Source organism: Talaromyces proteolyticus, assembly GCF_021365285.1.
Source record: "Talaromyces proteolyticus strain PMI_201 chromosome Unknown BGW36scaffold_15, whole genome shotgun sequence".
NCBI classification, from domain to species: domain Eukaryota; kingdom Fungi; phylum Ascomycota; class Eurotiomycetes; order Eurotiales; family Trichocomaceae; genus Talaromyces; species Talaromyces proteolyticus.
In genome coordinates, this window is record NW_025764291.1 from 646,806 (window position 1) to 660,616 (window position 13,811).

The window sequence follows — 13,811 nt, forward strand, 5'->3', positions numbered from 1 at the left end:
GAATAATTAACCAATCAAGTTACAATTGAGAAGTTTGTTCGTTTTTTTAGCATTTAGGTTCATCCTGCATAGCGATCAGTTATCTCGGGAATATGTTAAGCCCCTAACATTTTTGGAGAGTCTTCCTGTTAGCCGATTCTCGTTTAATCCCCTTTTGTTAGTCTGCTCGTTCGGGTTGAATTCTTTTATTTTTCTATCCATTGCCCTCCATGTTCCAGATGTCCTGTGGATACCGGGATCCATATACTAATTGATATTCGTTTTGCTCTCGGCGTAACTATTTTTTGCCATTTTTCATGTTCTTTCCGTGAATTTCGAGGCAAATCTAGAATATACCAATGAAAATAAACCCCCAGTTACGATTGTCTATTCAACGGTCCATTTTGTCTTCAGCTTGGATTAAGAACTTCAAAGAGCAAGGAGTTCAATATTCATCTCGGGTTGCCGAAACGCGAACTACTTACTGCGTCAATTCTGGAAAGCAACATAGGTTTCCATTACCCCGATAACCCCGCGTGTGAGCATATCCAGTACCAAAAGCTCCATGGAGAATGATGGAGAGCCAAGGAATCCTACGGTCCTCGAATCCTCAACTTATAACCAACCAACAAATGAATTCGCATTGGTGGAGAATAACTCCCCGCCGATTCTCATTGATGGAAATCCTCAATAAAGTCCTGAAAGAGGCGGGGGTGGCGTTGTCGATCATTGCGTCAGTCACCGAGACAAGGGGCCAGTATGAAGAAGCAAGTCTGCGTTAGTGAGTGTTGGCTATTTTTCTAGCTTTTCAGAGCGGTCGGGTTACGACTGCTCTTCAGTTGGTAAACTCTTCGCAGATAGTAGAAGACAATAATTTTAATTACCAGTGATTAAATTGCCATATTGCGTAAGTAGAACTTCTGTATATGAAATATTAGAATAATATAATCACTCTATCGGAAAAAATCGAACGAAAGGAGAAATTATAAGAACAATAGCGAGTGCGGATGCATGCTATTCCCAGCCGGATAATTTGCAGCTGCATTTGGAGTTCAGCTTAATTTAACTTTATGCGGCGTGGAAGTATTAAGAAACAGCATAATATTGCATATACTAAACTAGTCTAACTGAAGGAATAGCTTTATTAATACGTGGTGATGGAGGCGACGTTCCTTCTATCAGTGGCGCATCTTTGTCTTTCCTTCCGTCTGGCAATGCGTGCCTGTGTTTGAACAGGAATGTAGCAATGTCGCCTGCACTGCGAAAAACGTTATCCTTACTCTCGCGCTTGTTATCTGTTTCGCTATCTGTACTGCTATGTGCTAGTCTTTTCGATCTCGCAATTGCCTCGGCACCGCCGAATCCGTATCCCCCAGGCCACAGGTCAAGTTCAGATCCGCTCGAGGTGGACTTGGGGTATGCAACGTATCGCGGGGTAGCCAGTGGATTGAATGAATGGTTTGGGTAGGTCTTCGTCTCGGGTTCTTCATCTTCGAACGGTTTGATATTAAGTCTATGCATTTATCAGAATTCGTTACGCTGAAGCGCCGATTGGACCTTTGCGTTGGCAGCGCTCTCTTGCACCTACACCGACCAGTAACGGCACTGTTATCAATGCTACTACCGCAGCATCAATTTGTCCCCAGGCGCCTCAATATGCTACGTAAGGGCTGGAATGATTCGTAGCCCATGAAGACGTATAAAGCTGATGATAAAGCAGAACGCCGACGCCATTCTCTCCCTCTTCAAGAGAAAATGAAGACTGTTTGTTCTTAAATATGTGGGCGCCGCCAAATGCGACGAACCTGCCAGTTCTTGTCTGGATTCGTGAGTGCTCCTTTTTTTCTTTTGGCGTTAATCGTGTCATATTATATACAGTGCTAAGGACAACTAGACGGAGGAGGATATGGCGGAGGTGACGCCGAGTACGACATGCCTTTCATGATAAACAGTTCTAAAGAGAAGTTCATCGGCGTGGCAATTCAGTACCGAGTATGAACTTGTCAATTTCACATTGGATCGGGAGATATACTAAATATTTTCTAAAGCTTGGCGCGTTCGGCTGGCTGGCATCTGAGGATGTCAAAAAGTTTGGATCTCCGAATGCAGGCTTGTATGACCAATATCTTGCGCTGCAATGGGTGCATAATTATATCTCCCTCTTCGGTGGAGATCGATCCCAGGTCACAATTGCAGGAGAATCTGCGGGTATTATTCGAAAGTTAAGAAGTGATGTTAGGGACAATGGCTGACATGCTGCAGGTGCTGGCTCGGTTATGTTGCATTCAATGGCGTTTGGAGGGACACTTAAAGAGAGTTTATTTAGCCGGGTATGTCAATCGTTCATATTTTATGATCGACTGAGAACTTCTTCTCATATGAGCAGGTTTGGGCGGCGAGTCCATATCTTCCCCAACAATACAGCTATGCCGACGCTGTTCCTTCGCAAGGGTACTATAGATTTGCCGAGGAGGCTAAATGTTTCAACAGTACCTCTTCAAAGTCGACTGAGCACGTTTTCCAGTGTCTAGTCAACCAAGAGTCTGAGGTCCTGCAAAATGCCTCTTACACCATCAGCACCACCTACAAATTCGGCGAATGGGCTTTTCTGCCAGTGACAGACGGCGATATACTAGAGGAACGACCAAGTATCCAGCTCACCAGTGGAAAGGTCAATGGAAAGCAGGCATTGATAGGTGTATGTTACCTAAATATTTCAATTGGCGTTTTCTAATATAAATACCAGAACAATGCCGACGAGGGAGAGATGTTCACACCGCAAAACGTGACTTCAGAGAAGGACTTTATTGATTTTGTTCATTGGCTGTTCCCACTGTTCGATGATGTCGATGTTCAGAAAGTGTTGGAACATTATCCAATTGCCACAACCAAAGCTGTGGACGATATTAGGTTCGCGACAGATGGAACCGACAACTACTCAACTGCAGTGACTGAAAGCCCCTTTGCAACTGGACAGCAACAGCGGGCTAATGTAATTTTCCGCCATTTCATTACATCCACCGTCCTCGTGCTGATTCTATACAGAACTTATATGCAGAAACAACATTTGTTTGTCCTGCACAATGGATGACCGAAGGTTTTAGCACCGATGGTCACGAGAGTCACAAATATCAATACTCTATCATTCCGGCCCTGCATGGCGACGATCTATTTGCATACTTTAACTTTTCTGGTTCGCTGCCTGACAATATGGGTCAACCTTTCAGAGATTCCGTTGTTTGTAAGTGCTTTCATATTCCACCATTGCATATTACTGCGTGTTAACAACGAATAAAAGCATTTATAAACAGCTTCGTCGTCACTGGTACCCCGACAACACAAGGCGTCTACAACTCCACTGTTCCCAGTGACACCGCTAACCTGCTGGGCTCGTGGCCAGCATACAGCCGCGAAAAACCAGTTCAGGCGAATCTGAATCAAACTGGCGGCATTCTCACGACAGGAACTGATCCGAGAGATCCATTCGATTATCAAATCCAGATGTATGTGAATCCTGGCCTGCAGCCAAAGTTTGACTTGGTGGATGCATACACCTGGGAAGGCGGGAGAGGCGCTAGATGTGATTTTTGGAAGACCGTAGGCACGAAAGTGCCTGAGAAGAGAAGCTGAGACAAGACCGCATATCTGTACATAAAGTACAATGTAAAGAAATGGAATTTCATATGCAACTACCGCATCATCATACAGCCATTCAATGGGTCGAGGAGAGATTATCCTATAGAAAAGATGTCACGTGCAGCATTCAAATCTATCTATGATTTACAACTGTCAGCTGACCTGCATTGTGTAATGAAGAATAATGCGAAGAATAGTGCGGCCCGGGGAAGCACTGTTTGGGGATCCACCGGCAAGCGTGCCGGCAGCCAATCAGAAGCTCGGCCCAGCCGGCCCGAGCCAGGGAGTGATCCGGTCGCCGTGTCTAGCCGTGCCGGTTGGGCCTTTGTCTGAAGCCTTCAGTGACTACAAGGGGCGTGAGGGTGACACTAGCCTCAGTGTGACTGAATACAGAGTAACATGGAGTCGTGCTCGCAACCTAAGATTCATAGCACAGAATGCTACCAAAAGATAAGCCGTGTGGCCAATCGTGTTGAGCATCCTGTAACTTAAAGCAGTACTTAGAGTCATAGACCGATAGAGGTAGTAGATGGTAGATAGTATATCGATAACACGGACCCACCCGCCACCTGCCTGTCCGGGGCTCCTGCCACTAGAGGCTGATGATGCATCCCGCCGCACCGGGACGGGCTGAAAGTGGCCATTTATTACTCTTCTCTGGCCCTGACTGCTGCGTTGTCTTCTTATCTTCGTACTACACATCATTCTATCGCATACCGCTTCATACATCGTACGATGAACCCTACACGCACTCTTCGTGCATTCTCCAAACCACCGTCTTACCTACTCATCCACCCCAGACATGTTAGTACGACAAAGACCACCAAGTCATCCGCGGTCGTGACTGCATCACCAGCAGCTGCAGGAAGCACTGCCAGCAACGTTCTGCAAACAACATTCCCACAACAGATCGAAAGTCTGAACGACGTTGCGAAGCCTCAGCCAGAATCGCCGTTGGCGAAGCTACCGTTGTCGAATGTCTTGCGGTCATTGCTTATCTTATCCGTCTCATCCGCCCCATTCCTGCTCAAACCATGCATATACACACTCTCGGCCCTGGCACATCCTAAGACAGCCCTAACGGATGTTGACCGAAATCCGGTTCTGCATTGGCTTATCAAGAAAACTATATATAAGCAGTTCAATGCGGGAGAGAACAAGTCTGAAGTGCAGGGGTCGATTACGGAGATAAAGAACTTGGGATTCCGTGGTGTGCTGCTTGGATATGCACGAGAAGTACTCACGGGAGAGGGCAAGACTAGCACGCATGACGAAAAGGTGGCACAGCAGGAGGTAGATGCATGGCTGAAAGGCACCTTGCAAGGCGTCGAAATGGCTACAGAGGGTGATTTCGTAGCCCTGAAGTATGTTTCCTGTCTTTCACTTACAAACCTAAGCTAAAAGTCATCAAGGTTCACAGGAATGGGCACTCAGGCTGTTGAGCTTTTGCAAAAGCGTCTTCCTCCGTCTGAATATATAGATGCTGCCATTCGAAAAGCATGTGACGCTACTATTGCTAAAGGCACACGTCTTCTTGTCGACGCCGAAGAACAAGCTGTACAGCCTGGGATTGAGGACTGGGTGATGAGATACCAGAATTACTGCAGTCAGCAAACTCCGGGTCGCGCAACGGTTTACTGCACATACCAGGCCTATCTGAAATCAACACCAGCAACTATCGCGAAGCATTTGGCTATGTCTGAGAGAGATGGCTATACCCTCGGTGTCAAGCTTGTCCGTGGGGCATACATGAAGATTGAGCAACGCCATTTGATCTGGGACACCAAGGAAGACACAGATATTTGCTACGATGGCGTGGTCGAAGCTCTTTTAAACCGACGCTACAATTCTATGCTTGCTCCTGCTGTGGATAGTGTGGACAAGCAGACAGTCCCCCCTGTTGGTCTCATCATTGCGACACATAATCGTGAGTCGGTCCAGAAGGCACACTCTATCCGCCTGAACCAGGCGAAGGAGAACCTTCCGCGAATTGAACTGTCCTATGCCCAGCTCCAGGGCATGGCCGATGAGGTCAGCTGTGACCTAATCAATGGCTTCGAGGATGCGGCTCGTGGCCATCCACATCAAGCTCTTGAATTGCCGAATGTCTATAAATTATTGACGTGGGGCTCGGTACAAGAGTGCATGGGGTTCTTATTGCGCCGAGCACTCGAAAACACTGAAGCTGTGGCGCGAACAAAGGACTCCCAGAGAGCTATGATGACTGAATTATGGAGGAGGATGAAGGCAGTTCTAACTATTAAAAACTGATAAATGATGATTTAGAGCGTATTGATTGAGTATGGTGGTTTTGGTTTCTGTTGTTTTCATAACTTGTGCAGCTTGACATAGCGTGGCGTAGCGGGCATAGCGTTGAATATAATTGCTAGTATTATCCATTAATTATACCGGTCAGCCTATATGACAAGAATTCCAAATATATCATCTCCATACATAAGAGAGGGTGAAACATCAGCGTGGTTCCCATGTGATAAGAAGGGTGCGGGGAACACCGCGTCTTTCCGGCATCGGCTGCCAACCTATCGTAAATACTATTAATAGTTGACGCGCCTCTTGATGAACTGTAATTTGCTCATACATGTACCCGGACTCTTCTCATCTTCACCAATTTAATAAGCATCCCACATCGCCATGCTCGTCCTCCCAGAAGAACAACTAAGCGAACTTCTCCAAAATCTCAACCGACCCAAATGCGAGCTCCTTCTCCGCAATCTTTCTAACGCTTTGGCTGCATCCTCTGCCCAAAGGTCCTCCCAAAAACAACATTTAATCCACCAGCCAATACGCAGCAGTATCGTGACTACAAATGGCGACACAACTCTTTTCATGCCAGTGTCTGATACACAATCCACTGGCTTCAAAGTCGTCGCTGTTCCCCACAATGCGCCTATTCGAGGTGTAATTAACCTGCTCTCTCCCGAAGGGGCCTTGCTAGGCGTGATCAGCGCTGCAGAAGTAACCGCTTTTCGTACGGCGTTGGCAACAATGACATTGTTTACTCGATGTACTTGGATATCCAAGAAGCACGTACTTGTTTTCGGCGCTGGACGACAAGCAGAGTGGCATGCTCGTTTGGCTCTTTTGCTTTGCAATACCGGTCTTATAGAAGCCATTACATTCATTAATCGCAGCCAAGACCGTCTGGACACATTGATGGATTATCTTCTACCGGATTTACAGCGGCGATATCCGGATGTTAAGATTTCCTCGTATTCAAAGTCATCCCTACAGCCTGATGAATATGCGGCCCGGCTCGGTGCTGATTTGGCTACGAGTAATGTCTTATTTTGTTGCACTCCATCGGTCGAACCTTTATTCAGCTATAATGCAATTGCAGACCAAAATCAGAGATTCATTTCACTGATTGGCTCGTACAAGCCACATATGCAAGAAATCGACTCGCAGACGCTGCTCTCTGGGAGGGAGGGAAAGATTTACGTAGATTCGGTGGAAGCATGTCAGAAAGAGGCCGGAGAGCTAATCAAAGCTGGGGTGAAGGAGGATCAACTCATCGAAATTGGGGACATTTTTTCAGCAGATCCGGATTCACAATCGAAGAAAATTCATAGTGGGATTGGTAACGTTGTATTCAAGTGTGTTGGCATGGGGATTATGGACCTGGTGGTCGCGAAGACCCTGCTTGAGATGGCTGAAGAGAAAGGGCTTGGAACGACAGTGGCATTCTGAGTATATGTAGTAGTTGCAAAGGATGATATATATATCCAATCCCCATTCTCGTCAACGCCATCAATTGATGCTTTATAATGTAGAAATAGCGAGGGGGTAGGCTCTGCGCGCGGTGATTGGCCCAGAAGCTGCCTTATCTGGTTCGGGCTAGCCTGTCTGGCCCCAACCGGCACTCTCCGGACTAATCCCATTTAGGAATGGCCGGTGCGATTTCCCCTCGTGCGTTTTGCCGCTATGCCACATCGGACGGTTTCCCTTTCGTTATCTCAAACCTCCACGATTGTTCGCAGTCCCGGACCTTCCATGCATTTGCGAGCGCCGTGGCCCTTCCTCCTACTGATTGGTCTTTCTGTTTCAACTCTGTTCAGAATCTTACTTTTCGTCCCTGGCACTTTGACTTCATGTTTGCAGCCATAGCTTCCTCATCCCCGCACGAAATGAGCCATGGAACACCGCCAGTACAGTCCCAGCAGAGCCAAGCGACCCCGGGTTGCTGAAGAAAACCGCAAAAGGGCTGTGCGAGCGTATGTTTTAATCCAATCTCTTTAAAACCGCTGGACAACCTTGAATCGTGTGCTAAATATTCCGCAGATGCGATGGATGTCGCAGAGTCAAGGAGAAATGCGAAGGCGGAGTTCCGTGTCGGAGATGCACTCGCTATCATCGCCAGTGTGTCTTTAACACGCCGCCCGACCAAAATGACAAATTGAACCGGTTTGCTCGCCGAACTTATAAACTTCAAGTGTATCGCTTTTCTAATGCCGATTTTAGCCTCCATAATCGAGCTGGTAGCTTCAGTCGTGATGACGACGCAGAAGCTGAGCGCGTCCGTTACATGGAGCGTATACTATCATATTACATGCCTAACACAACATTTGATATTCCGTCGCTGCGTAAAGCTGCTGAAGATTTGCAGAAGCGCCATCGCGGACTGTCGGAGTCTGATGGGCCTCCGACCCAGGTAGAGGCCGATGATTTGGATGATCTGGCCATCGACGAAGAGGACTTTAGTATCCGTGCTTTTCCGGATAATACTACTCGTATGCTCATGACTTGGCTTTATATTTTGCTTGTTTTAAGCGTAAAAGAATATACTGATGTATATGCAGAATACTCTGGAGAATTTTCATATTTGAACTTTTCTATGAAAATCAGACGAAAGATCGACGAGTGGATGCAAACTGCCGCGCCAGAGGTATGGTTCTGAATTATCAACTCCTAGTTCTAGTAACTGACTTAAATAGGACAACTCGGAGGCGGTTCCCTTCGAGGAGCGGTGGCGAGGGACTCAGCTGCAATCAGGCTCATCGCTCGTTTCCGCGGCCATTACATGTCTACCGCCTCGTTATGTTGCTGATTTCCTCGTCAGTGCGGCATTCAAATATGCCAAAACAAACAACTTTTATATCGAAGAAGACTGGCTGCGCGACAAGCTGGCTATCTGTTACAACAACCCGAGCAGTCTAACGTCGGTGGATGCCGCGTCAGTTTGCGCCATCCTGATGATCTTGGCCATAGGAACACAATTTGCTCACATGGAATCTCCAACCCCTGTCAATAAGATAACTAGAGAAGGATCAGCAAATGACGACCATCGGTTTTCTGAAGACGAGGTCGGCTTGACTTTTTATCATTTTGCATCTAAACTCCTCCCGGATATCATTGCCACCGCATCTGTCAGAAGTGTCCAAGCGTGTCTGTTGATTGGTACATATTTGCTGCCACTTGATACCTCGGGCCTCTCATATACCTATTTTGGGCTAGCTATAAAAATGGCCATCCAAAATGGCATGCATAGGAAATACGCAGCCGAAGGACTGGACACCCATATGCAGGAAGTCCGGAACCGTGTATTCTGGACTGCCTTTACTATTGAGAAGTGGGAATATCATAATATTGGTAACTACAAATGCTAACATAGATGCAGACGAATCAGCATTTTGCATGGCAGACCGGCTTCTATCATTGATTCCGACGTCGACGCAGATTTACCAGTTGATATACCAAGTCTGGTTTCTTCTTCTGCTCCAAACAACTATACAAATATGGTGGCCCTTATAACCTTGACTTTGAAACTCGGAGAATTTGTGTCTGAAATGTGAGTGCAAGAACTTGACTGATATGGTAACGGCCGTATTGATAGTTTTAGATCGTCACTACGAAGATGTCGAAAATGGCAGCAACCGGAATGTCTCGAAAAGCTTCTTACGCTACGCCGACACCTAATCGAATGGTGGTCCAGTCTTCCAGAGGAAACATCTTGCCGTGATCTCAACCCAAGCGGCCCCCTGTTTCGCCCTAACGTACATTTGAAGTTGGATTACTGCCTGGCTAGGATATTTATTGGAAGACCGTTCCTCTTCAGCAATGTCAAGGGTATTAATTTCGCCCCATCCCAGCAAAAGTCGTCAGCAAGTCGATCAATAAGAACGATCTTAGTAAGCGACTGTGTGGAAGCGGCCCTTGAAATTGTTGATTTGTGTCGACTGTTACGAGACGAAACTGGGCTCGCTCGAGCATCGTACACTGAATTTAGCTCTTGCCGAGCCGCCCTTCTCGTAATCCTTGCCCAAAGCTTAACCAAACGCACCGAGCGACTGGGGAATGCTTTATCTCAAGGAATGGGCCTCATTAAGATCATGTCTATGGGTGTCGGCTCCGCCAAGTCTGCTGTTAGCGTCATTGAGGCACTAGAGCGCGCTATCCGTCGTCTAGAGGACTGGAGTCAGTCCCAAGCACAAAGTCGCCAAGAAGCTCTCGACTCAGGCTATGAACGATTCAAAAATTGGGAAATGCTGTGGAAGACGGGACCCTTATCCCCAACAACAGGAAATGGAACACCCACCAGCGTCATTAACCAAAATAACATCGCATCCCAACTTCCTCTACCCAACAACCCTTTCTCATCCTCTACCGCAAATTTCCCTCCTGGAAACAGTGATATAACCACCCGCTCACAACTTCCCAATAACCACCAGCTCATTAGCCAAAACATAAAAATGGATGGAACCAGCGACAGCAGCCCCAATAATGCTGGAACACCGCTCCCCCACCACCAATTTGATATTGCACACTCACCCAACACCGCGGGGCTGCCACAAACACCGCATTTTGGTTTTGAAGGTTTTGTTTCAAATTTCCCACAAGAATTGGATGAATTTACTGCTATCCCATGTTTCGATGCTGAGGTTATTGGACCAGGTGCAGGAACAAGTATCAATTTGGATAGTACATTGAATGGACCCCATGGATCTGGCGATGGGTGGGTGTTATGAGTTATGAAATTGAATCACAGCGAAGTTTTATCATCTGTATATATTCCTTAACCTTGGGATTGTCTCTTTATAGTTGATTATTCAAGCAAGGGAGAATTTAAAGGTATTTCACGAGGCCGACTCATCTTTTCGAGAGCGGTTTTCCAGATTGAAATATCTTAACAATTCGCGCCTCCATTTAAGTATCGCAAAATAAACGTATGATCCATGCATTATAAACAAACTATTCCTTGAAGGATTCATTTTGGGAAACCAGAAGCCCAGCAAGAAAAGAAAAGAAAACAGCTTTCTTCCTACTCCAAATCATCATCGGAATAGTGTCCTCGCACTGACGAGGTACATGTATCATTTCTCGATATTCTCGGGGGGAGGGGGTTCCGTGCAGTCGCCACGCCGCTTCATTAATCCGTCAGCTCCTGGAATCTAAAGGAGCTTTGAGTTTTTAGAGATTCTAAATCTCTGCCATGTCTTAAATGATTCTAAGCTCCTGGGGCGGTAGGGGTTGGAGACCGGGCCTCGTACTTTTCTATGCGATTGTAAGTACTACCAGGCTGTGAAGCTCTGGTGAGCTCGGGGACTACAGTAGCCCTCTACCCTGTACTCTTTGGCTTTGCCCCAGATGGGTCCGTGCGCTTGGGATGTTCAGACCGCCTAGTAGATTGTAATGGGCAAACAGGCCACGGAGTCCTGGGGGTCTCTGTATTCTCAGCGGGTCTTGATCGGACATAGGAATAGGTCGAAGAGGAGGGTTTTGTAGGTGACAAGGAGGTCAAAGAGGTTGAACTTGGAAAGCAGCCGGACGTCTTCTCACGTTTTGGCAATGCTGGCTTCGAATGTCCGGCTACTTCTGACTCACTGGAAGGATCTGATGGCCTATAAGGAGGAGGCGGTGAAGTGAAAAATTGTGTAGTCGCGTCAGGCATGGGAGAATTAGGCGGTCTAGATCGCACGTAGGAATGGACAGAGTTGAAAGAAGACGCTGACGATGTTGATTCAGAACTAGGTTCATCCTCCGGAGGCGAAAATTTGACAGATTGGGCTCGCCGGCGGGGTTGTGGCCTGGCGGAAGGGGGGCTTGGGAAGCGATGGCTTTCTGAAGTGTTTGCTGACTCTGAGGACGAAGGTTCGTAAAATAATACGTCCATAGAGGTGGATCTGGAAGATGGTGGGTCTGGATGGAGGAGGTACGAGCGGAACCTTTGACGATGATCAGAATTGGAGTTTTGGGGGTGCAAGGGCTCCGGAGGGCTGAGATTCATATGATTGAGAATGAGAGTCTGAAGGCCGGTCTGGCGATTGATATCTAGAATCCCTCAGTGATCCATGTTCTGATGACCTCAACCGCTGTGAATATCTCGTGCTCGATCGAGAAGGGGGCCCAGGTCTGTCATACTCAAGATCGCTCAATCGTGTGCCCCTTTTGGTTGGCCGAGAGGATTCATTGTCGGAAGAATTAAAGTGATCAACGAAACGTTCATAACCTGTATGTCTGGCCGAATGCGGCTCTTCGGACTTCCATAAATTTGGAACGGGTTTCTAGGAAGTCTGCGATCTGGCAGCTGAGCGCCGTCTTCGTCTTGAGGAACTCTAGGATCAACAGGTACCTCATACGGTCTGTAAGCTCCGAGGGGATTTAAACAGTCTCTGACGCCACCTTTTCCAGGTCTGTCTTCTACTTTATCACGAAGCTCGTTAGGTTCTCTTTCAGTTTCGCAGGTGCCAAATCGGTGTCTAGCGCCTCTGTTGTAGTCTGGTCGATAAATCTCTCGACTTTCATAAAATCTAGTCTGAGGATCTTCCGTCATACCCAGCGATATCCGTTGTTTCTGCTCCCTTCTCACTTGATACTCCCTCGTGGCCTCGGTTCCTATTCTCTCCACGGGCCCCTTAGTTGTTATAGGCTTCCTTGTTTCCGTCGAAGTCCGTCGTTTTTCTTCCCTCCTCGGTGGGAACTCCCTCCAAGTTGCATATTCCGCTGTCTCCATAGGCACCCTAATTGTTATAGGTTCCCTACTTCTTCTCGACTCCGCTCTCTTCGTTTCAGACACCTCCTTATGCTCAGTGGTCAATCTGGGTCTATCGGATGGCCGAGATGCAGGGTGATTCCTTCTTTGCCTTTGGGGATTCTCTGATTCTGTACCCAGTAAATCTCTTCCATATTGGTCCATCAAATCCTTGGGTAACCCGGTCGACTTCCAGCATTCCTTCATCACACCAACACTACCTCGGTCTAGCATGGATGGTTGTCGCCGTCTTAAGAGCATCTCAGTCTCTTCGACGTACAACTTTCACCTACTAGAAGACTACCCTGAAGCAAGGCGAACTTGCTCCTCACATTTTGGGCTTTCCTCTCTAAATCGAGAATCCTCTTCTTGAGCAGGATTTTGCGATTTACTCCTGCGTCTATCATTCCGTCGGCCCTCATTAGGGGGTATGAAGAACGGCCGTTTTACGCTAGATGATCTTGGCTGGGATCCGTTTTCATCTTCTAAATCATTTTCTGGGAATTTCTGCGTGAAGCTTCTCAAAATCACCACTTAGCTCAGCGACACCTTGTCTCCTTGAATACAGCTCCTTCATAACAGTAGGAATGAAAGTGGATAGAATCATATCTCTGCTATGAAAACCTAGGATAAGGCAGAGAATTTCAAACTAGAAAATAGAAGGTAGACAGTAATGTATGAAGTACAAGATTTCATATTAAAGTAATTGAAATATAACTCACTGTTTCCGCTGGATTTGGTTTTATAGCTGCTTTTACTGGCCATGTATAAATTCTCTCAAATTTGGCACCAAGGCAATGGTCTTCTTCTGATAGTAAAGTTGAAGGGGTTATGATAACATAAAACGCTGTGTTTGGTAGATGCTTTTCATTCAAAGCTCTTTGAAAGTTACCATGACTTCTGTCAGACTTATAAGCAGATTTAAAAGACTGTGAAAGAAAAATATTTTGGAAAATTCCTAATGAATCTTGTTGTTGCTGTTTTTTCACTTCCAGTTTTCTCATACCAGCGCGCAAATATGTTAATTTCCGGTGCAGGTCGTAGTTGTACATTAATTATGCACCAGATATTCATGGTTGGAACTGAGAAGAGAACACAGAATAGACAATAAAGCTGTATCTGCAAATTTTTGACCTAAATATGTACATTTAAAGTAATTTAGATAATATGGAGCATTTACAATTCATAAAGGAAATGGGATTGAAGAGAA

The 13,811-nt window shown here is 46.5% G+C and overlaps 5 protein-coding genes across 5 annotated transcripts; 4 read left to right on the forward strand and 1 right to left on the reverse strand.

Annotated features, from left to right (window-relative positions):
- Positions 1-1,225: 1,225 nt before the first annotated feature.
- On the forward strand, positions 1,226-3,773 carry BGW36DRAFT_351873 (putative carboxylesterase; the record flags this gene model as incomplete). Its single annotated transcript, XM_046213369.1, has 10 exons — positions 1,226-1,443; positions 1,508-1,642; positions 1,697-1,806; positions 1,874-1,971; positions 2,028-2,187; positions 2,242-2,309; positions 2,366-2,677; positions 2,726-2,971; positions 3,025-3,220; positions 3,278-3,773. The coding sequence occupies 10 exons, from the start codon at positions 1,226-1,228 to the stop codon at positions 3,607-3,609; spliced, it is 1,875 nt and encodes a 624-aa protein (XP_046065874.1). The 3' UTR covers positions 3,610-3,773.
- Positions 3,774-4,294: 521 nt separating this feature from the next.
- BGW36DRAFT_390995 (proline oxidase PrnD) lies at positions 4,295-6,033 on the forward strand. Its single transcript, XM_046217553.1, has 2 exons — positions 4,295-4,979; positions 5,028-6,033. The coding sequence occupies exons 1-2, from the start codon at positions 4,351-4,353 to the stop codon at positions 5,884-5,886; spliced, it is 1,488 nt and encodes a 495-aa protein (XP_046065875.1). The 5' UTR covers positions 4,295-4,350; the 3' UTR covers positions 5,887-6,033.
- Positions 6,034-6,190: 157 nt separating this feature from the next.
- On the forward strand, positions 6,191-7,412 carry BGW36DRAFT_390997 (putative proline utilization protein PrnX). The gene has a single exon (XM_046217554.1). It carries the CDS (start codon positions 6,268-6,270, stop codon positions 7,321-7,323), a length of 1,056 nt encoding a protein of 351 aa, XP_046065876.1. The 5' UTR covers positions 6,191-6,267; the 3' UTR covers positions 7,324-7,412.
- Positions 7,413-7,767: 355 nt separating this feature from the next.
- BGW36DRAFT_308252 (putative C6 transcription factor) lies at positions 7,768-10,598 on the forward strand (the record flags this gene model as incomplete). The annotated part of the gene is made up of 7 exons (XM_046212320.1): positions 7,768-7,847; positions 7,915-8,037; positions 8,095-8,363; positions 8,433-8,518; positions 8,568-9,202; positions 9,251-9,421; positions 9,473-10,598. 7 exons carry the CDS (start codon positions 7,768-7,770, stop codon positions 10,596-10,598), a joined length of 2,490 nt encoding a protein of 829 aa, XP_046065877.1.
- Positions 10,599-11,188: 590 nt separating this feature from the next.
- BGW36DRAFT_412306 (uncharacterized protein) lies at positions 11,189-13,653 on the reverse strand (the record flags this gene model as incomplete). Its single annotated transcript, XM_046219209.1, has 5 exons — positions 11,189-11,887; positions 12,080-12,828; positions 12,934-13,098; positions 13,133-13,250; positions 13,324-13,653. The coding sequence occupies 5 exons, from the start codon at positions 13,651-13,653 to the stop codon at positions 11,189-11,191; spliced, it is 2,061 nt and encodes a 686-aa protein (XP_046065878.1).
- Between the last annotated feature and the right edge of the window lie 158 nt (positions 13,654-13,811).

Bases quoted from the DNA above. Each gene is read 5' to 3' on its own strand.
- BGW36DRAFT_390995 (XM_046217553.1), top strand. From the start codon at position 4,351: ATGAACCCTACACGCACTCTTCGTGCATTCTCCAAACCACCGTCTTAC. The intron at 4,980-5,027 runs GTATGTTTCCTG...AAAGTCATCAAG, and splicing joins GGTGATTTCGTAGCCCTGAA to GTTCACAGGAATGGGCACTC.
- BGW36DRAFT_390997 (XM_046217554.1), top strand. From the start codon at position 6,268: ATGCTCGTCCTCCCAGAAGAACAACTAAGCGAACTTCTCCAAAATCTC.